This window comes from Bombina bombina, chromosome 7 (genome assembly GCF_027579735.1).
Source record: "Bombina bombina isolate aBomBom1 chromosome 7, aBomBom1.pri, whole genome shotgun sequence".
Taxonomy (NCBI): domain Eukaryota; kingdom Metazoa; phylum Chordata; class Amphibia; order Anura; family Bombinatoridae; genus Bombina; species Bombina bombina.
In genome coordinates this window covers 487,604,491-487,627,800 of record NC_069505.1, presented here as the reverse complement: position 1 = coordinate 487,627,800, position 23,310 = coordinate 487,604,491, and the positions used below count along the sequence as shown (strand labels likewise).

The window sequence follows — 23,310 nt, the reverse complement described above, 5'->3', positions numbered from 1 at the left end:
AGCAGTCACTGTGGACATATAGGTAGGTTGCAAGTATGGACTGTCACAGTGATGTTAAAGGGACAGTCAACTCCAAAATTGTTATTGTTTAAAAAATAGATAATCCCTTTATTACACATTCCCCAGTTTTTCAAAACCAACACCGTTATATTAATATACTTTTACCTCTGTGATTACCTTGTATCTAAGCCTCTGCAGACTGCCCCCCCCCCGATCACATGACTTTTTATTTTTTATCTATTGACTTGCATTTTAGCCAATTAGTGCAGTGTCCTGCACAACTCCGGGTGTGAGCACAATGTTATCTATATGGCCCACATGAACTAGCAGTCTCCTATTGAAGCTAGGGAATGGGTAGTAAAGGCATTATCTATCTGTCAAAACAAAAACAATTTTGGTGTTGACTTGCCCATGACTATCAAATACAGTAGAATCGCATAATTAACACGTGTTTAATAAAAATACAATGTAATAACTTCAACAAAGCAGTAGATTTTTTTCTGACAAATGTATTTTGCCTCTGTTTACCCCCCTGTATCATGTGACAGCCATCAGCCAATCGCAGACTTGTATACATATACACAGTGAACTTGTGCACATGCTCAGTAGGCGCTGGTGCCTCAGAAAGTGTGAATATAAAAAGACAGTGCACAATTTGATAATAGATGTCAATTGGAAAGTCTCTTAAAACTGCATGTTCAATCTGAATGATAAAAGTTTGTGTTTTTAGTGTCCCTTTAAGACATTAAGATCAGTCTACTCTATAAATATACATAGTTCCTTTGTGATTTGATGAGCCATAGGGGTAGATTTATCAAAGGTTGAGTGGACATGATTCGCTCTAGCGAATCATGTCCGCTCTACCTCGCTAAATGCCGACAGCATACGCTGTTGCATTTATCATTGCACAAGCATTTCTGGTAAAATGCTTGTGCAATGCCGCCCCCTGCACATTCACAACCAATCGCCCGCTAGCAGGGGGTGTACATCATCCCGATCGGATGATTGCAGTCCGCCACCTAGAAGGCGGACCTGAAACCTCGGGCGGATTAAGTAGCATCCGCTGCTTAATAAATCTACCCCATAGCCTTCTCAATCAAAAGTGTTCACAAATCAATTAAAGGGACACTGAACCCAAATTTTTTCTTTCGTGATTCAGATAGAGCAGCAATTTTGAGCAACTTTCTAATTTACTCCTTTTATCATTTTTATTTTAATTTATCCACCAATCAGCAAGAACAACCCAGGTTGTTCACCAAAAATGGGCCGGCATCTAAACTTACATTCTTGCATTTCAAATAAAGATACCAAGAGAATGAAGAAAATTCGATAATAGGAGTAAATTAGAAAGTTGCTTATAATTGCATGCTCTATCTGAATCACGAAATAAATTTTTTTGGGTTCAGTGTCCCTTTAAGACAATTTATCTATTCTTTAGAGATAACTAATCATTTGTCTATTTCAGGATAAGCTACAGTTGCCAACAATCTATTATAAATGTTAACCTCATTATTTGTCTCAAAGCTCAGCAAAAAATATGGCGAGGTCTACACGATATACCTGGGCTCTCGAGCAACAGTGGTGTTCACTGGATACAAGACGGTCAAAGAGATCCTTGTGGATAGAGGGGAGGAGTTTTTGGGTCGAGGAGAAATTTCTTCTTTTGACACACACTATAGAAATTATGGTGAGTAAAGGAATCATATGAATCCATCTCTTATTAGAAGATATAAAATGCAGAATTCAAAAGAAGAGTTTTTTTTTGTTTGTTTTTTTAAATGAAACATTTTATTAAAAGGGACAGTCTACTCCAGAACTGTTATTGTATAAAAAGATAGATAATACCTTTATCCCCCATTCCCCAGTTTTGCAGAACCAACACGGTTATATTAATATACTTTTTCCTCTGTGATTATCTTGTATCTAAGCCTCTGCAGACTGCCCCTTATCTCAGTTCTTTTCCCAGACTTGCATTTTAGCCAATAAGTACTGACTCATAAATAACTCCATGGGAGTGAGCACATTATCTATATGGCACACATGAACTAATGCCATGTAGCTGTGAAAAACTGTCAATTGCATTCAGATAAGAGGCGGCCTTCAAGGGCTTAGAAATACAGTATCCCACAACAGTGAGTACATCCTTCACATTTTTGTAAATATTTTATTATATCTTTTCATGTGACAATACTGAAGAAATGACACTTTGCTATAAAGTAAAGTAGTGAGTGTACAGTCTGTATAACAGTGTAAATTTGTTGTCCCTCAAAATAATTCAACACACAGCCATTAATGTCTAAACCGTTGGCAACAAAAGTGAGTACACCCCTAAGTGAAAATGTCCAAATTGGGCCCAAAGTGTCAATATTTTGTGTGGCCACCATTATTTTCCAGCATTGCCTTAACCCTCTTGGGTATGGAGTTCACCAGAGTTTAACAGGTTGCCACTGGAGTCCTCTTCCCCTCCTCCATGACCACATCACGTAACCGGTGGATGTTAGAGATCTTGCACTCCCCCACCTTCCGTTTGAGGATGCCCCACAGATGCTCAATAGGGTTTAGGTCTGGAGACATACTTGGCCAGTCCATCACCTTTACCCTCAGCTTCTTTAGCAAGGCAGTGGTCGTCTTGGAGGTGTGTTTGGGGTCATTATCATGTTGGAATACTGCCCTGCTGCCCAGTCTCCGAAGGAAGGGGATTATGCTCTGCTTCAGTATGTCACAGTACATGTTGGCATTCATGGTTCAATGAACTGTAGCTCCCCAGTGTCCGCAGCACTCATGCAGGCCCAGACCATGACACTCCCACCACCATGCTTAACTGTAGGCAAGACACACTTGTCTTTGTACTCCTCACCTGGTTGACACCATCTGAACCAAAATAACTTTATCTTGGTCTCATCGGACCACAGGACATGGTTCCAGTAATCCATGTCCTTAGTCTGCTTGTCTTCAAAAAAACTGTTTTGCGGGCTATCTTGTGCATCATCTTTAAAAGAGGCTTCCTTCTAGGACGACAGCCATACAGACCAATTTGATGCAGTGTGCGGCGTATGGTCTGAGCACTGACAGGCTGACCCCCCACCCCTTCAACCTCTGCAGCAATGCCGTCAGCACTCATACGTCTATTTCCCAATTACAACCTCTGGATATGATGCTGAGCACGTGCACTCAAGCACGTGCACTCAACTCTTTTGGTCGACCATGGTGAGGCCTGTTCTAATTGGAACCTATCCTGTGAAACCACTGTATGGTCTTGCCCACCGTGCTGCAGCTCAGTTTCAGGGTCTTGGCAATCTTCTTATAGCCTAGGCCATCTTTATGTAGAGCAACAATTCTTTTTTTTAGGTCCTCAGAGAGTTCTTTGCTATGAGGTGCCATGTTGAACTTCCAGTGACCAGTATGAGAGAGTGTGAGAGCGATAACACCAAATTTAACACACCTGTTTCCCATTCACACCTGAGACCTTGTAACACTAACGAGTCACATGACACCGGGGAGGGAGAATGGCTAACTGGGCCCAATTTGTACATTTCCACTTAGGGGTGTACTCACTTTTGTTACCAACGGTTTAGACATTAATGGCTGTGTGTTGAGTTATTTTGAGGGGACAGCAAATTTACACTGTTATATAGGCTGTACACTCACTACTTTACATTGCAGCAAAGTGTCATTTCTTCAGTATTGTCACATGAAAAGATATAATAAAATATTTTAAAAAATGTGAGGGGTGTACTCACTTTTGTGGGACTCTGTATAGGTATGTATGTATGTATGTGTATATATATATATATATATATATATATATATATATGATTATATATAGACATATATAGGAATATCTATTTATAAACACATAGAACATATTTCCGTATGTGAATAACATTGAATGTGAAATATTTACAGTAAATATACAGAATAACACTTTATTAAATATGTATGTGTATATATATATATATATATATATACATATTAATGTATGTAACTGTGTATATATGTATTGACAGACATAAATATATATACACACACATATAAACACATTAATATATATGTACACACATAAAGACATATATATAAGTGCATTAGAGCCCTTTGTCATTAAGCAGATAAAAACATGATATAACATATTGATGCAATAATCATTATTAATAGAGATTTTAACTATGTATTCACTGTAAATGTGCGATGGGTGTTTTTTTTTTTCCCAACAATTTTTTTTTCTCTCCATTGACTTTTATGGGGAATGTGAAAATGCGATGGAGTTTTTGCAATCTCGGGTATTAGTTTTTTTTCTCTCCTTTGATCTCTATGGCGGAATACATGCACACGCACGTGAAAACGCAAGTTAGTATATTTACAGTATTCAGGTTAACGAGCGTGCAAAATAAGTTTTGCAACTTGTAATACCTGCGCAACTAAAAATGTGCAAAAACCTAAGAGTGCACTGTGTTTCCGCAATTGCGAAAACAGATTTGACGCGCAACTTGTAATCTTGCCCTTTGTTAGTAAATGGAGGGAAAGTATAATTATGACAACCTGTATTTAGATTAATCTCAAGTTCCAGGTTGTATCTAATTTTTTCTGTACAACTGATTAAGCTTTGTAACAGAATTTTATGTATCCTTATATACTTACATGTACCTGTCACTTTTGAATATTTTCTCTCAATAAAAAACATTTTATAAAAAATATGTCTTGAAGAAGGGATGCAATATAATCTATTATTTTGACAATGTTGACTGCAAAATTTCAACCCATAAAAGGATTCAGTTCCCCAATAATTACCTAACTGTATTTGGTCAGAAAAGAAAATGTATGCTTACCCGATAAATGTATTTCTTTTTTGACACAATGAGTCCACGGATCATCTTAATAACTATTGGGATATTCACCTCCTGGTCAGCAGGAGGCGGCAAAGAGCACCACAGCAGAAGCTGATAAATATCACCTCCCTTCCCTCCCAACCCAGTCATTCGACCGAAGTAAAGAAGGAAAGGAAGTAACAAGGTGCAGAGGTGTCTGAAGTTTATAAGAAACCTGTCTATTAAACAGGGCGGGCCGTGGACTCATCATGTCAAAAAAGAAATAAATTTATCAGGTAAGAATAAATTTTCTTTTCTTTTTACTGACACGATGAGTCCACGGATCATCTTAATTACTATTGGGAATCAATACCTAAGCTAGAGTACAGAGATGATACGGGAGGTACAAGACAGGAAACCTAAATGGAAGGCACCACTGTATGAAGAACCTTTCTCCCAAAAGCGGCCTCAGCCGAGAGGACCAAGTAGCAGCCTTGCAAATCTGTTCCACAGAAGCTTCATTTTTGAACGCCCATGAGGAAGCAACAGCCCTCGTGGAATGAGCTGTAACTCTCTCAGGAGCCTGCTGTCCAGTAGTCTCATATGCAAAACGTATGATGCTCTTCAGCCAAAAAGAAAGAGAAGTAGCCGTAGCCTTCTGTCCCTTACGTTTTCCTGAGAAAACCACAAACAAAGCAGAAGACTGACGAAAATCCTTAGTCGCCTGCAGGTAAAATTTTAAAGCATGAACCAGGTCCAAATTGTGTAGAAGCCGTTCCTTCTGAGGAAGGATTAGGACACAAGGAGGGAACAACAATCTCTTGATTAATGTTCCGATCAGAAACAACTTTAGGAAGAAATACGGAAAACTACCTTATCTGAATGAAAAATAAGGTAAGGAGACTCATACTGCAAAGCCGAAAGCTCTGACACTCTGCAAGCAGAAGAAATAGCAACAGGAAATAAAACTTTCCAAGATAACAACTTAATATCTAAGGAATGCATAGGCTCAAACGGAGCCCCTTAAAGAACTTTGAGAACTAAATTAAGACTCCATGGAAGAGCAACTGGCTTGAACACAGGCCTGATCCTGACCAAGGCCTGATAAATGGATTGCACATCTGGAACATCTGCCAGACGTTTGTGTAACAAAATAGATAAGGCAGAATTTGACCCTTTAGAGAACTTTTCGATAATCCTTTCTCCAAACCTTCTTGGAGAAAGGACACAATTCTAGGAATCCTAACTCTACTCCAGGAGTAGCCCTTGGATTCACACCAATAGAGATATTTACGCCATACCTTATGGTAAATCCTTCTAGTTACAGGTTTACGAGCCTGAATCTTGGTCTCTATGACCGATTCTGAAAAGCCCCGCTTGAATAAAATTAAGCGTTCAATCTCCAAGCAGTCAGCTTCAGAGAAACTAGATTTGGGTGAAGGAAGGGCCCTTGAATTAGAAGGTCCTTCCTCAACGGAAGTCTCCAAGGTGGTAGAGATGACATGTCCACCAGATCTGCATACCAAATCCTGCGAGGCCAAGCCAGTGCAATGAGGATCACCGAGGCCCTCTCCTGCTTGATTCGAGCAATGACCCGAGGAAGAAGAGCAAACGGAGGAAATAGGTATGCTAGACTGAAGGTCCAAGGTACCGCCAGGGTGTCTATCAGTACCGCCTGAGGGTCCCTGGACCTCGTTTTCCTTTAAATAATAAACCGTAACTTTTTCCCAGAAAAACTTAATCTAGAGAGGCATAACCTGCTAAAATAATCTTGCAGACACCGCTACACCTCAGCAACAACTTGCTGAGGTGCCTACCTCCTCCTGAGCAGGAGCCAAATGATCCCCACAGTCAATCTCCGTTTCTAAAGTCACTCCGGAATGAACAAGCAGCTAGAATAGAGATGCGTAGTCAGTCTCTGTTGAAAGGCCGTTTAGCTATGTCGGGCAGTAAACAGACAACTGATTGCGTAGTATACTTGCTACTATACAGCGGAGAGAGCGGAGAATAGGGTGCGCAAATACTTGTTGTGTCCTAGAGGACCTCCCATCGTGGGCGTGTCACAAAAGAATCTCCCGGTCTGTTATTTAAGTTATAAAACTGACGGGAGATGTGGAATCACCGCATTAATTAAACCAGCCCCAGTGTCTGCGTCTGAGCTGTCAAAGTGTCCCCTATGCCCCTAGGAGAGTCTAGGAGTCATACAACTATGAGGTCTGTCCCAAATAATAAAGTGCCCAACCTTTTCCTGAGTTTATTATGTCCCCCAGAAATAAAGCCAGCACTTACCTCATGTGCTGCCTGACAGCAAGGCAGATTCCAGGTTTGAGAGGTCCTCTCCCTCACATGGACCTGAGAAATAAAAGAAATTCCTGAGTAAATATCCCTCATGTTTTCAGCATAAGGGCAGCATCAATTTATGGGAGGTGCAGTGAGAATTATGTCCCACAAGTTCCCATTGCTCTAAAGCCACCACTGTTCTACTCAAGAGACTGATATGGACTACGGCTACACCCCGGGACAAAGCAGCACAATCTTGTACTACTTTAAAAATAATAAACAACTCTTGATTGAAGAATCTTTTCTAACACCTAACTTTACCACTTCCTTACACTAACGTAGGCAAAGAGAATGACTGGGTTGGGAGGGAAAGGAGGTGATATTTCACAGCTTGTGCTGTGGTGCTCTTTGCCGCCTCCTGCTGACCAGGAGGTGAATATCCCAATAGTAATTAAGATGATCCGTGGACTCATCATGTCATTAAAAAGAAATCAAGATTTCAAATAAGAGTTGTTGGATCTTATGTGAGGATTTAGACATGTCCTATCTCGGCAACATCAACTCAGCATTAACCTAAATAGTTGTGAAATTATGCCCTGGAAAAAATAGATATATTTTTTGTCACTGTTAAAGGGACATAAAACAAGTTGGGATAGAGACAAAATATAATAATATGTACTTTACTTTACCAGCAAATTTAAACTGCAGTGCCCCGCCATTAACCCTTTCTTTTAAGTTTCCGAATTGTAAAGCTCTAACTCCCCCCACATAATTCCTTCTATGGCTGTATCTATATCCACCTTTGATTTGGTAGAATGCAGGTCATTAACACTCATCCTCTGCTGGAGCATGCCTAGAAGCAAATAAGTTGCTGTGAACTCAGTTGAAATACAATGCCTGTGTTTCTGATGCTAAACACTTGGGGTCAATTTATCATGGTGCAGACAGACATGATCCGCTATAGCGAATCATGTCCACCGCACATTGATAAATGCCGACAGCATATGCTGTCGGCATTTATCATTGCACCAGCAGTTCTTGTGAACTGCTGGTGCAATACTGCCCCCTGCAGATTCGTGGCCAATCAGCCGCTAGCAGGGGGTGTCAATCAACCCGATCGTGTTTGATTGGGCTGATTGCTGTCCGCCACCTCAGAGGTGGCGTGTGATTTAAGGAGCAGCGGTCTTAGGACTGCTGTTTCTTAACTTCCGCTTCAGGACCGCTGGAGTGGATCAGACTACTCCAGACAGCATGGCTATGTAACTAATTTTGCTTATTTTTTAAAATTATTTTAAAATACTTTCCAGCAATTTTTAAACAATTTTTTTATGCAAACTTTTTTTTACTTAAGTAGCCCTTTTAGGATATGCACAGATCTCATCATGTTTTATGGCACTTTAACCTGCCATTGGAGGTGTAGACATGTCTTCAAATTACAACCCCCAGCTTAGATGGAACAGTCAAAGCTAAATTGACTGGTCAATCATTGATTGAAATTAGGAAATTCCTCAAAACTGCACAACTATTAAAAACTGAAGGTAGAAATGACTTTTATACACTTGTTCCTGACTATGCAATAATGAGAAACATCTCGAGTTGTAGCATCCAGAACATTTAATGGTCATGTTGCCCTTTTTTCAGGTTTGGCATTTACTAATGATATGAATCGGTGGAGAGAGCTCAGACGTTTTTCTGTAACAGCTTTGAGAGACCTTGGTATGGGGAAAAGAAGTTTTGAGGATAAGATTCAAGAGGAATTAATGTTCTTGGTTGAAGCACTGAAAAACACTAAAGGTAAGTGGGTAAATGGATCAATGGAGTTGCATCTATTTTTCAAACTATACATTATGGCTGCATAGAAATAGTTGCAATGTCAAAGATTCCAGAAAACCTAAAAAAACCTTCAACACTTTACTAAACAAACTAAAAAAACTGTTTACACTACAACATATTTACAAAACGTAAACTTGAAAACAGTTAAAGAAATCTGAAAGAAAATTAAAAACTAGACAACCTTGTCAGCTTTAAATTAGCAAGAGTCTCCCAGAAGACAAGATGTATTGCATGGTTGATAGAGGCTTTATGAATTCAACATGGTAGAACGAGACTTGGGTAAATATAAAACCAACCATACCTCTACAGGGAGTGCAGAATTATTAGGCAAGTTGTATTTTTGAGGATTAATTTTATTATTGAACAACAACCATGTTCTCAATGAACCCAAAAAAACTCATTAATATCAAAGCTGAATATTTTTGGAATTAGTTTTTAGTTTGTTTTTAGTTTTAGCTATTTTGGGGGGATATCTGTGTGTGCAGGTGACTATTACTGTGCATAATTATTAGGCAACTTAACAAAAAACAAATATATACCCATTTCAATTATTTATTTTTACCAGTGAAACCAATATAACATCTCAACATTCACAAATATACATTTCTGACATTCAAAAACAAAACAAAAACAAATCAGTGACCAATATAGCCACCTTTCTTTGCAAGGACACTCAAAAGCCTGCCATCCATGGATTCTGTCAGTGTTTTGATCTGTTCACCATCAACATTGCATGCAGCAGCAACCACAGCCTCCCAGACACTGTTCAGAGAGGTGTACTGTTTTCCCTCCTTGTAAATCTCACATTTGATGATGGACCACAGGTTCTCAATGGGGTTCAGATCAGGTGAACAAGGAGGCCATGTCATAAGATTTTCTTCTTTTATACCCTTTCTTGCCAGCCACGCTGTGGAGTACTTGGACGCGTGTGATGGAGCATTGTCCTGCATGAAAATCATGTTTTTCTTGAAGGATGCAGACTTCTTCCTGTACCACTGCTTGAAGAAGGTGTCTTCCAGAAACTGGCAGTAGGACTGGGAGTTGAGCTTGACTCCATCCTCAACCCGAAAAGGCCCCACAAGCTCATCTTTGATGATACCAGCCCAAACCAGTACTCCACCTCCACCTTGCTGGCGTCTGAGTCGGACTGGAGCTCTCTGCCCTTTACCAATCCAGCCACGGGCCCATCCATCTGGCCCATCAAGACTCACTCTCATTTCATCAGTCCATAAAACCTTAGAAAAATCAGTCTTGAGATATTTCTTGGCCCAGTCTTGACGTTTCAGCTTGTGTGTCTTGTTCAGTGGTGGTCGTCTTTCAGCCTTTCTTACCTTGGCCATGTCTCTGAGTATTGCACACCTTGTGCTTTTGGGCACTCCAGTGATGTTGCAGCTCTGAAATATGGCCAAACTGGTGGCAAGTGGCATCTTGGCAGCTGCACGCTTGACTTTTCTCAGTTCATGGGCAGTTATTTTGCGCCTTGGTTTTTCCACACGCTTCTTGCGACCCTGTTGACTATTTTGAATGAAACGCTTGATTGTTCGATGATCACGCTTCAGAAGCTTTGCAATTTTAAGAGTGCTGCATCCCTCTGCAAGATATCTCACTATTTTTGACTTTTCTGAGCCTGTCAAGTCCTTCTTTTGACCCATTTTGCCAAAGGAAAGGAAGTTGCCTAATAATTATGCACACCTGATATAGGGTGTTGATGTCATTAGACCACACCCCTTCTCATTACAGAGATGCACATCACCTAATATGCTTAATTGGTAGTAGGCATTCTAGCCTATACAGCTTGGAGTAAGACAACATGCATAAAGAGGATGATGTGGTCAAAATACTAATTTGCCTAATAATTCTGCACTCCCTGTAGAATGCCCTGGAATGATGCCCTCAGCCATCCTCTTGTTTGTATATGCAAGGTTTCTGGGACAGTTCTTGTTCTATGCGGCAAGGTTACTTTGACCTAATAAAGAAAAATTTTAAAAATTGTTCCTAATTGCTTTTTAGCCTTGCCTGTTTTTTTTTTTTTTTACTGTGCGAGATATCATGAATTGGGGCACTTAATTAAGTAACTGGGGAAAAATGTATCAAGCTCTGTATGGAGCTGGAAGCCCTGTGTTTCTGGCGAGCCTTCAGCCAGACATTCGATGTGCGGCGGACATGATCCGCAATATCGGATCATGTCCACTCGCACATTAATAAATAGGCCCCTATATGTTAAGGGCAGCAATGTCTACTAACAAAATATTAAAAAAGATAGGTGGAAAGAGCTTAAATAAATCTCTGTGATCTAACCTGAAAAATGGGGCCTAAGACGCATTCATGAATCTAGCCCAATATATCATAAAGAAAGAGGTCAGTTTGAACTATATAAATGAATTAACAGCTGCAGATCCTCATATATACAAAATATGAAAGGATGGCTTTGATATCAGATGGATTGTGTTGTGATGTTCTGTGATGCCTGACTCTTGATATCTAATGTATGAAGTAGAATGTAGTTTGGGAGGAGGAAGCATGGAGTCTTGATGGAAGGCTGATGGAGGAGGGAGCATGGAGTTTCATTAGCTGACTAATTGAGCTTGAGAAGAAGGAGACGGAAAATACCATCAGTCCTCCATTAAAAGCCCATACTCCCTTTAAATATGCTATGCTATGTGACCTCAGTGTACATCACTCTACAACATTAATAAGGAACCTATTCAGCTAATCTCTTTATACATTTATACCCTAGAGTCCATAATTAACCCTCACCAACATGTAAACCGGGGAACAGGCAACATCATCGCCTTAATTATGTTTGGCCATCGTTATGACTATGAGGATGAAGATCTTAATACTTTTTTAACCTCCATACAGGAATGTTTTAAGCTTGCAAGCGCAGCATGGGGTCAGGTATGTAAACTGTTAAACAAACTAGATCCTGGTCAGAGTCCTAAAAAGGCTGAATGTAAATCTTAATCTAGATTTTTATTCCCCATCAGCCTATTTTAAGACTATGCTATTTCATATACTTTTCTTTATTTTTCAGGCCTATGAAATGTTCCCAAGGATCATGAGGTTTCTTCCTGGAGGCCATCAGAAAATGCTTTCACTTATGGGGAGCCTTCTAAAGTTTGTAGAGAAGAAAGTTTTGATGAACAAGAACAGTCTTGATGCCAATAATCTAAGGGATTATGTTGACATTTTTCTGATCAAAATGGAGCAGGTGAGATGATTTATTGTGCACTTACATAGTAATAATCGGGATGGCAAACTTTAGGGCAAAGGGATGAGTTAATGGTATGGCTTATGTGGAGCAATAAGATGAGTTATAGGTTGGGATCATATGGGGCAATAGGAGGTGTTATAGGGAGGGAATTATATGGTGCAATAGGAGGTGTTATAGGGATGAATTTATATGGAGCAATAGGAGGTGTTATAGGTTGGGATGTATATGGGGCAATAGGAGGTTTTCTACGGAGGGATTTATATGGTGCAATAGGAGGTGTTATAGGGAGGGATTTATATGGGGCAATAGGAGGTGTTATAGGGAGGGATTTATATGGGGCAATAGGAGGTGTTATGGGGAGGGATTTATATGAAGCAACAGGAGGTGATATAGGGAGGAATTTATATGGAGCAATAGGAGGTGTTATAGGTTGGGATGTATATGGGGCAATAGGAGGTTTTCTACGGAGGGATTTATATGGTGCAATAGGAGGTGTTATAGGGAGGGATTTATATGGGGCAATAGGAGGTGTTATAGGGAGGGATTTATATGGGGCAATAGGAGGTGTTATGGGGAGGGATTTATATGAAGCAACAGGAGGTGATATAGGGAGGAATTTATATGAAGCAATAGTAGGTGTTATAGGGAGGAATTTATATGAAGCAATAGGAGGTGTTATAGGTAGGGATTTATATGGTGCAATAGGAGGTGTTATAGGGAGGAATTTATATGGAGCAATAGGAGGTGTTATAGGTAGGGATTTATATGGTGCAATAGGAGGTGTTATAGGTATGGATTTATATGGGGCAATAGGAGGTGTTATAGGTAGGGATTTATATGGGGCAATAGGAGGTTTTATAGGGAGGGTTATATGGTGCAATAGGAGGTGTTATATGGAGGGATTTATATGGTGCAATAGGAGGTGTTATAGGCAGGGGTTATATGGTGAAACAGGAGGTGTTATAGGGAGGGTTTTATATAGTGCAATAGGAGGTGTTATAGGGAGGGATTTATATGGGGCAATAGGAGGTTTTCTAGGGAGGGTTATATGGTGCAATAGGAGGTGTTATAGGGAGGGGTTATATTGTGAAACAGCAGGTGTTATAGGGAGGGATTTATATAGTGCAATAGGAGGTGTTATAGGGAGGGATTTATATGGGGCAATAGGAGGTTTTATAGGGAGGGTTATATGGTGCAATTGGAGGTGTTATAGGGAGGGATTTATATGGTGCAATAGGAGGCGTTATAGGGAGGGATTTATATGGTGCAATAGGAGGTGTTATAGGGAGGGATTTATATGGTGCAATAAGAGGTGTTATAGGGAGGGGTTATATGGTGAAACAGGAGGTGTTATAGGGAGGGATTTATATGGTGCAATAGGAGGTGTTATAGGGGGGGATTTATATGGTGCAATAGGAGGTGTTATAGGGAGGGATTTATATAGTGCAATAGGAGGTGTTATAGGGAGGGGTTATATGGTGAAACAGGAGGTGTTATAGGGAGGGATTTATATGGTGCAATAGGAGGTGTTATAGGGAGGGATTTATATGGTTCAATAGGAGGTGTTATAGGTTGGGATCATATGGAGCAATAGGAGGTGTTATAGGGAGGTATTTGTATGGTGCAATAGGAGGTTTTCTACGGAGGGATTTATATGGTGCAATAGGAGGTGTTATAGGGAGGGATTTATATGGGGCAATAGGAGGTGTTATAGGGAGGAATTTATATGGGGCAATAGGAGGTGTTATGGGGAGGGATTTATATGAAGCAACAGGACGTGATATAGGGAGGAATTTATATGAAGCAATAGTAGGTGTTATAGGGAGGAATTTATATGAAGCAATAGGAGGTGTTATAGGTAGGGATTTATATGGTGCAATAGGAGGTGTTATAGGGAGGAATTTATATGGGGCAATAGGAGGTGTTATAGGTAGGGATTTATATGGGGCAATATGAGGTTTTATAGGGAGGGTTATATGGTGCAATAGGAGGTGTTATATGGAGGGATTTATATGGTGCAATAGGAGGTGTTATAGGCAGGGGTTATATGGTGAAACAGGAGGTGTTATAGGGAGGGTTTTATATAGTGCAATAGGAGGTGTTATAGGGAGGGATTTATATGGGGCAATAGGAGGTTTTCTAGGGAGGGTTATATGGTGCAATAGGAGGTGTTATAGGGAGGGGTTATATGGTGAAACAGCAGGTGTTATAGGGAGGGATTTATATAGTGCAATAGGAGGTGTTATAGGGAGGGATTTATATGGGGCAATAGGAGGTTTTATAGGGAGGGTTATATGGTGCAATTGGAGGTGTTATAGGGAGGGATTTATATGGTGCAATAGGAAGCGTTATAGGGAGGGATTTATATGGTGCAATAGGAGGTGTTATAGGGAGGGATTTATATGGTGCAATAAGAGGTTTTATAGGGAGGGGTTATATGGTGAAACAGGAGGTGTTATAGGGAGGGATTTATATGGTGCAATAGGAGGTGTTATAGGGAGGGATTTATATGGTGCAATAGGAGGTGTTATAGGGAGGGATTTATATAGTGCAATAGGAAGTGTTATAGGGAGGGGTTATATGGTGAAACAGGAGGTGTTATAGGGAGGGATTTATATGGTGCAATAGGAGGTGTTATAGGGAGGGATTTATATGGTTCAATAGGAGGTGTTATAGGTTGGGATCATATGGAGCAATAGGAGGTGTTATAGGGAGGTATTTGTATGGTGCAATAGGAGGTGTTATAGGGAGGGATTTATATGAAACAATAGGAAGTGTTATAGGGAGGGATTTATATGGTGCAACAGGAGGTGTTATATGGAGGGATTTATATGGGGCAATAGTAGGTGTTATAGGGAGGAATTTATATGAAGCAATAGGAGGTGTTATAGGTAGGGATTTATATGGTGCAATAGGAGGTGTTATAGCGAGGGATTTATATGGTGCACTAGGAGGTATTAGAGGGAGGGATTTATATGGTGTAATAGGAGGTGTTATAGGGAGGGATTTATATGTGGCAATAGGAGGTTTTATAGGGGTTATATGGTGCAATTGGAGGTGTTATAGTGAGGGATATATATGGTGCAATAGGAGGTATTATAGGGAGGGATTTATATGTTGCAATATGAGGTGTTATAGGGGGGGATTATATGGGGCAATAGTAGGTGTTATAGGGAGGGATTTATAAGGGGCAATAGGAGGTGTTATAGGGAGGGATTTATATGAAGCAACAGGAGGTAATATAGGGAGGAATTTATATGAAGCAATAGGAGGTGTTATAGATAGGGAGTAATATGGTGCAATAGGAGGTGTTATAGGGAGGGATTTATATGGTGCAATAGGAGGTGTTATAGGGAGGGATTTATATGGAGCAATAGGAGGTGTTATAGGTAGGGATTTATATGGTGCAATAGGAGGTGTTATAGGGAGGGATTTATATGGTGCAATAGGAGGTGTTATAGGGAGGGATTTATAAGGGGCAATAGGAGGAGTTATAGGGAAGGATTTATATGAAACAATAGGAAGTGTTATAGGGAGGGATTTATATGGTGCAATAGGAGGTGTTATAGGGAGGGATTTATATGGTGCAATAAGAGATGTTATAGGGAGGAATGTATATGGTGCAATAGGAGGTTTTAAAGGGAGGGATTTATATAGTGCAATAGGAAGGTGTTATAAGGAGGGACTTAAATGGCGCAATAGGAGGTGTTATAGGGAGGGATTATATGGTGAAACAGGAGGTGTTATAGGCAGGGATTTATATAGTGCAATAGGAGGTGTTATAGGGAGGGATTTATATGGGGCAATAGGAGGTTTTATAGGGAGGGTTATTTGGTGCAATTGGAGGTGTTATAGGGAGGGATTTATATGGTGCAATAGGAGGCGTTATAGGGAGGGATTTATATGGTGCAATAGGAGGTGTTATAGGGAGGGATTTATATGGTGCAATAGGAGTTGTTATAGGGAGAGGTTATATGGTGATACAGGAGGTGTTATAGGGAGGGATTTTTATGGTGCAATAGGAGGTGTTACAGGGAGGGATTTATATGGTGCAATAGGAGGTGTTATAGGTTGGGATCATATGGAGCAATAGGAGGTGTTATAGGGAGGTATTTATATGGTGCAATAGGAGGTGTTATAGGGAGGGATTTATATGAAACAATAGGAAGTGTTATAGGGAGGGATTTATATGGTGCAATAGGAGGTGTTATATGGAGGGATTTATATGGGGCAATAGTAGGTGTTATAGGGAGGAATTTATATGAAGCAATAGGATGTGTTTTAGGTAGGGATTTATATGGTGCAATAGGAGGTGTTATAGCGAGGGATTTATTTGGTGCAATAGGAGGTGTTATAGGGAGGGATTTATATGGGGTAATAGGAGGTTTTATAGGGAGGGTTAAATGGTGCAATTGGAGGTGTTATAGGGAGGGATTTATATGGTGCAAGAGGAGGCATTATAGGGAGGGATTTATATGGTGCAATAGGAGGTGTTCTAGGGAGGGATTTATATGGTGCAATAGGAGGTGTTATAGGGAGGGATTTATATGAAGTAATAGGAGGTGTTATAGGGAAGGATTTATATGAAGCAATAGGAGGTGTTATAGGGAGGGATTTATATGAAACAATAGGAAGTGTTATAGGGAGGGATTTATATGGTGCAATAGGAGGTGTTATAGGGAGGGATTTATATGGTGCAATTGGAGGTGTTATAGGGAGGGATTTATATGAAGTAATAGGAGGTGTTATAGGGAGGGATTTATATTGTGCAATTGGAGGTGTTATAGGGAGGGATTTATATGAAGCAATAGGAGGTGTTATAGGGAGGGATATATATGGTGCAATAGGAGGTGTTATAGGGAGGGATTTATATGGTGCAATTGGAGGTGTTATAGGGAGGGATTTATATGAAGTAATAGGAGGTGTTATAGGGAGGGATTTATATGGTGCAATTGGAGGTGTTATAGGGAGGGATTTATATGAAGCAATAGGAGGTGTTATAGGGAGGGATTTATATGGTGCAATAGAAGGTGTTATAGGGAAGGATTTATATGAAGCAATAGGAGGTGTTATAGGGAGGGATTTATATGAGGCAATAGGAGTTTTTATAGGGAGGGTTATATGGAGTAATATGAGGTGTTATAGGGAGGGATTTATATGGTGCAATAGGAGGAGTTGTATGGAAGTATTTATATGAAGCATTAGGAGGTATTATAGGGAGGGATTTATATGGTGCAATAGGAGTTGTTATAGGTAGGGATTTATATGGTGCAATAGGAGGTGTTATAGGGAGGGATTTATATGGTGCAATAGGAGGAGTTGTATGGAAGTATTTATATGAAGCATTAGGAGGTATTATAGGGAGGGATTTATATGGTGCAATAGGAGGTGTTATAGGTAGGGATTTATATGGTGCAATAGGAGGTGTTATAGGGAGGGATTTATATGGTGCAATAGGAGGTGTTATAGGGAGGGTTATATGGAGCAATAGGAGGTGTTATAGGGTGACGGACTGCCTGGTACCCCAGATGAGTACCTCCGTCAGAACACTTCCCTTGTCCTGGACATCCCTTTATCCAGAGCAATAGCTCCTGGTATCTCCCTTTGACCGCAGTCTAAAGTTATAGAGGTGAACAGAACTGAGACAACACTCAGTGGTCTGAACACAAAAATTAACACTTTATTTAGAAGCAGCACACAGATTTATACACCCTGGTATTAAAGAGTCACAGAGCTTCAGGTTACAGAGGGAATTGGTTAAAGAGTAAAGCAAACATATGAATAATACATCAAACCTCTATTCACAGGTAAAACAGATTAACATATCAAGTTAATTAACTGGGGAAGAAAGTTTACTCAGACAATCTGATGTTGGGCAGTCTGGTTAACATAATCACACAGGAACACAATCAGTTTACCCTGACAGACTCCTGAGACACAATCAGATCAGAAACGTAAATAAAATGTACCCCCTGCCCAAAGCATGTTCCATAACAGGCCCTCAGATCTTGGTGACTCACGTCACAGGAGAAATTTATATGGTACAATAGGAGGTGTTATAGGGAGGGATTTATATGGGGCAATAGGACGTGTTATAGGGAGGGATTTATATGGGGCAATAGGAGGTATTATAGGGAGGGATTTATATGGAGATATATGAGGTGTTATAGGGAGGGATTTATTTATGGTGCAATAGGAGGTGTTATATGTAGGGATTTATATGGTGCAATAGGAGGTGTTATAGGTTGGGATCATATAGAGCAATAGGAGGTGTTATAGGGAGGGATTTATATGGTGCAATAGGAGGTGTTATAGGTTGGGATCATAAAGAGCAATAGGAGGTGTTATAGGGAGGGATTTATATGGTGCAATAGGAGGTGTTATAGGTAGGGATTTATATGATGCAATAGGAGGTGTTTTAGGTAGGGATTTATATGGTGCAATAGGAGGTGTTATAGGTTGGGATCATATAGAGCAATAGGAGGTGTTATAGGGAGGGATTTATATGGTGCAATAGGAGGTGTTATAGAGAGGGATTTATATGGGGCAATTGGAGGAGTTATAGGGAAGGATTTATATGAAGCAATAGGAGGTGTTATAGGGAGGGATTTATATGGGGCCATAGGAGGTGTTATAGGGAGGGATTTATATGGTGCAATAGGAGGTGTTATAGGGAGGGATTTATATGGTGCAATAGGAGGTGCAATAGGAGGTGTTATAGAGAGGGATGTATATGGTGCAATAGGAGGTGTTATAGGGAGGGATTTATATGGGGCAATAGGAGGAGTTATAGGGAAGGATTTATATGAAGCATTAGGAGGTGTTATAGGGAGGGATTTATATGGGGCAATAGGAGGTGTTATAGGGAGGGATTTATATGGTGCAATAGGAGGTGTTATAGGGAGGGATTTATATGGGGCAATAGGAGGTTTTATAGGGAGGGTTATATGGAGCAATAGGAGGTGTTATAGGGAGGGATTTATATGGTGCAATTGGAGGTGTTATAGGGAGGGATTTATATGATGCAATAGGAGGTGTTATAGGGAGGGTTATATGGAGCAATATAAGGTGTTAGAGGGAGGGATTTAAATGGTGCAATAGGAGGTGTTATAGGGAGGGACTTATATGGGGCAATAAGAGGCTATACAGGGAGGGTTATATGGAGCAATATAAGGTGTTATAGGGAGGGATTTATATGGTGCAATAGGAGGTGTTATAGGGAGGGACTTATATGGTGCAATAGGAGGTGTTATAGTTTGGGATCATATAAAGCAATTGGAGGTGTTATAGGGAGGGATTTATATGGTGCAATAGGAGGTGTTATAGGGAGGGATTTATATGGGGCAATAGGAGGTGTTATAGGGAGGGATTTATATGGTGCAATAGGAGGTGTTATAGGGAGGGATTTATATGGGGCAATAGGAGGTGTTCTAGGGAGGGATTTATATGGTGCAATAGGAGGTGTTATAGGGAGGGATTTATATGGAGCAATAGGAGGTGTTATAGGTTGGGATCATATAGAGAAATAGGAGGTGTTATAGGGAGGGATTTATATGGTGCAATAGGAGGTGTTATAGGGAGGGATTTATATGGTGCAATAGGAGGTGTTATAGGGAGGGATTTATATGATGCAATAGGAGGTTTTATAGGGAGGGATTTATATGGAGCAATAGGAGGTTTTATAGGGAGGCATTTATATGGTGCAATAGGAAGTTTTAAAGAGAGGGTTATATGGTGCAATAGGAGGTGTTATAGAGATGGATTTATGTGGTGAAATAGGAGGTATTTTAGGGAGGGATTTATATGAAGCAATAGGAGGTGTTATAGGGAGGGATTTATATGGTGCAATAGGAGGTGTTATAGGGAGGGATTTATATGGAGTAATAGGAGGTATTATGGGGAGGGATTTATAAGGGGCAATAGGAGGTGTTATAGGGAAGGATTTATATGAAGCAATAGGAGGTGTTATAGGGATGGATTTATATGGGGCAATAGGAGGTTTTATAGGGAAGGATTTATATGAAGCAATAGGAGGTGTTATAGGGAGGGATTTATATGGGGCAATAGGAGGTTTTATAGGGAGGGTTATATGGAGCAATATAAGGTGTTATAGGGAGGGATTTATATGGTGCAATAGGAGGTGTTTGTCAGGGTTTTTCCCTGTTGTGTTTGCCATGTGCTGCTGGCAGCCATTTTACTCACCTCTCTTCCTGACGTGGTGCATTGTGGGGGATGCTGCTCACTTCCTGCACTTCCTTTTATGGCCAGACTGGTGTGCATCATCCATGTGAGACAGGATGCAGTCTCAGAATTGTGATGTCATCACTTATTATTTAAAGGGACTCTGTTCAGTATGCTTTGCCTTTGCGTTGTCTCAGACCTGTTTGTGAGAGTTCCTGTGTATTACCTGGCTGCCTGACGTCCTTCCTGGTTCCTGATCCCTGGCTTGTTCCTGACTCTGCTGTTTTCCTTGTTCCTGATTCTGGCTCATCTAACTATTCGCTTTGGCTCCTGACTCGGCTCGTCTGACTACCAGCTCTGGTTTTGACTCCTGGCTTGTTATTTGACTTGTGGAATTTTTATTATTTTTTGCTATTAATAAAGGTGTGATTATTTTTGCACTTCTCGTCTCAGTCTGATTCCTGGCACCCTGATATTACGCAAAGGCCATGAATCCTGATGGTGCTAATAATCCACCTTTACCTGCCATCATTTCCAGGATGGATGTACAGGATTACTGCTTGGATCAATTTGCACTAGCCCTGCAAACCATGCTGACTCGCACTGCACATTTGGACCAAAGTTTCCCTCAAGTTATGGCTGCTCCTGTTTCCGCTGCTGCACCTATGCCTACCAGGAGCATGTCCGGTTCTGCACCTCTACCTCAGCGATATGGAGGCGATCCTATTCAGTGCAGAGGGTTTTTGAACCAGGTGGGCATTTACTTTGAGATTTTACCTCAGGCGTTTCCCTCTGACAGAGCTAAGGTGGGATTTCTCATCTCGTTACTCTCTGACACAGCTCTTGCCTGGGCTAATCCCTTGTTGGAGACTAATAAACCTGTGATTTCAAATTACCCTGAATTTGTGGCTGTCAGGTTAGGAATCCAATGGAGAAGGTTCAGAAGATTGGAACTGCCTAGATAAAGCATCTGCCTTGGAATTTTTTGAACCAGGAACATAGGAAAGTACAAAATTAAACCTGGAGAAGAACAAGGCCCACAGAGCCTGACGAGGATTGACGTGTAGCTGTTTGGAGGTATAAAAGATTCTTGTGATCTGTCAGAATGAAAAAGGTTGACTGGTACCCTCTAACCAATGCCTCCATTCATCCAAATGCTGGTGCATTGCACAATCCGAATGGCATTACTAGATACTCGTAGTGACCAAATCTAGTGTTAAATGCCGTCTTCCATTCGTCTCCTTTACGGATTCTGACCAGATTGTAGTATATATATACTAAAGTATAGAGTATATTGTCGATCTGAAAAGGGAGGTAGGAGATGAATCTCTACGACCGATAACAGAGAACCTATGAAATAGACCCCCATTAGGGAAACCATTGTATTCAATAAATGATACTCCCTTCACGTCCCTCTGACATTCGCTGTACTCTGAGAGGAATCGGGCTTCAACAATGCTGAGAAGCGCATATCAACGTAGAAATCTTAGCACAAACTTACTTCACCACCTCCATAGGAGGCAAAGTTTGTAAAACTGAATTGTGGGTGTGGTGAGGGGTGCATTTATAGGCATTTTGAGGTTTGGGAAACTTTGCCCCTCCTGGTAGGATTGTATATCCCATACTTCACTAGCTCATGGACTCTTGCCAATTACATGAAATAAATACTGCTGGTGCATTGCACAATCCGAATGGCATTACTAGATACTCGTAGTGACCGTCCTCCATTCGTCTCCTTTATGGATTCTGACCAGATTGTAGGCCCCACGGAGATCTAACTTGGAAAAAAATAGAAGCACCTTGAAGACGATCAAATAACTCAGAAATGAGCGGCAGAGGATAGCTGTTTTTGACAGTAATCTGATTCAAGGATCGATAATCAATACAGGGACGAAGACCTCCATCTTTTTTCCCAATGAAGAAAAAACCCGCACCCACAGGTGATGAGGAAGGACGAATAAATCCTCTGGCTAAGTTGTCCTTTATGTATCCCTCAAGAGACATTTTCTTGACAAGAGAGGGGATAGGTCCTTCCCTTAGGTAGAGGAGCCCCTGAATACCATTCAATAGGACAGTCAAATATCCGGTGTGGAGGTAACGTCTCAGCCTCCTTTTTAGAAAACACATCACTAAAGGCATGATAGTAATTAGGCAATAAATCAGGAACTTCCACCATAGCTACAACAGGACAAGATGGTTTAGAGGGATTTTGCAGGCAATGCTTGAAACAGGTAGTTCCCCAGGAAATAAGTTCTCCTTTAGACCATGAGAAAACTGGATCATGAAGCTGCAACCAAGGTAACCCCAGAATCAATGGTATGTGGGGAGAAGAGATGACATCAAAACGAATAATTTCAGAATGAAGTATGCCCACAGACAAAAGAAGAGGAATGGTAGAATGTTGTATGATACCAGAACCTAGTGGCTGTCCACTAACAGTAGTTACCTTAATTAACTGTTTCTTGGATTGAAGAGGAATCCTGAGAGAGTCAGCAAAGTTTGAATCAAAGAAAACTCCAGCAGCTCCAGAATCGATGAGAGCTTGAGCTCGAATCTTGGTGTGATAAAAAAAAAAAAAAGTGATAAAAGTGATAGTTACAGGAACAAAAAGTTTAGAATTGAGGGAAGACATGGGATTCTGGCTTAACTCTGTCCCTCTATCAAAAGTTAAGCCTTGGCTTTTACTGGCCAGATAGGACAGCCCTTCAGTAAATGTCCTTTGGTACCACAATACAGACATAACCCAAGAATACGCCTTTTATGGCATTCAGCTTCTGACAATTTAATAGCTCATACTTCCATGGGTTCCACAGACTCAGGAGAATGGGAATTATTATTAGAAAGAGGTTCGAATAGAAAGACGAAAAGAAGATTTAACAAAGGATCTCCGATTCCTATCTCTCTCCTGAAGACGTTCAGAATGCCGGGCGTCAAGAGTAATACATAAATTGATAAGACCCTCCAATGAATCGGGGAGTTCCCGAAATACAAGTTCATCCT

At 40.5% G+C, this 23,310-nt stretch overlaps 1 protein-coding gene across 1 annotated transcript in view; it reads left to right on the top strand.

The window, feature by feature from the left end:
* The window catches only part of LOC128636458 (cytochrome P450 2A4-like), a 103,389-nt gene that overhangs the window by 5,684 nt on the left and 74,395 nt on the right, over positions 1–23,310 (top strand). Inside the window, exons 2-5 of the mRNA XM_053689474.1 lie at positions 1,525–1,687; positions 8,724–8,876; positions 11,653–11,813; positions 11,950–12,126. Of these exons, the coding sequence (XP_053545449.1) occupies positions 1,525–1,687; positions 8,724–8,876; positions 11,653–11,813; positions 11,950–12,126 (654 nt within the window). The remainder of the gene's footprint in view (positions 1–1,524; positions 1,688–8,723; positions 8,877–11,652; positions 11,814–11,949; positions 12,127–23,310) is intronic.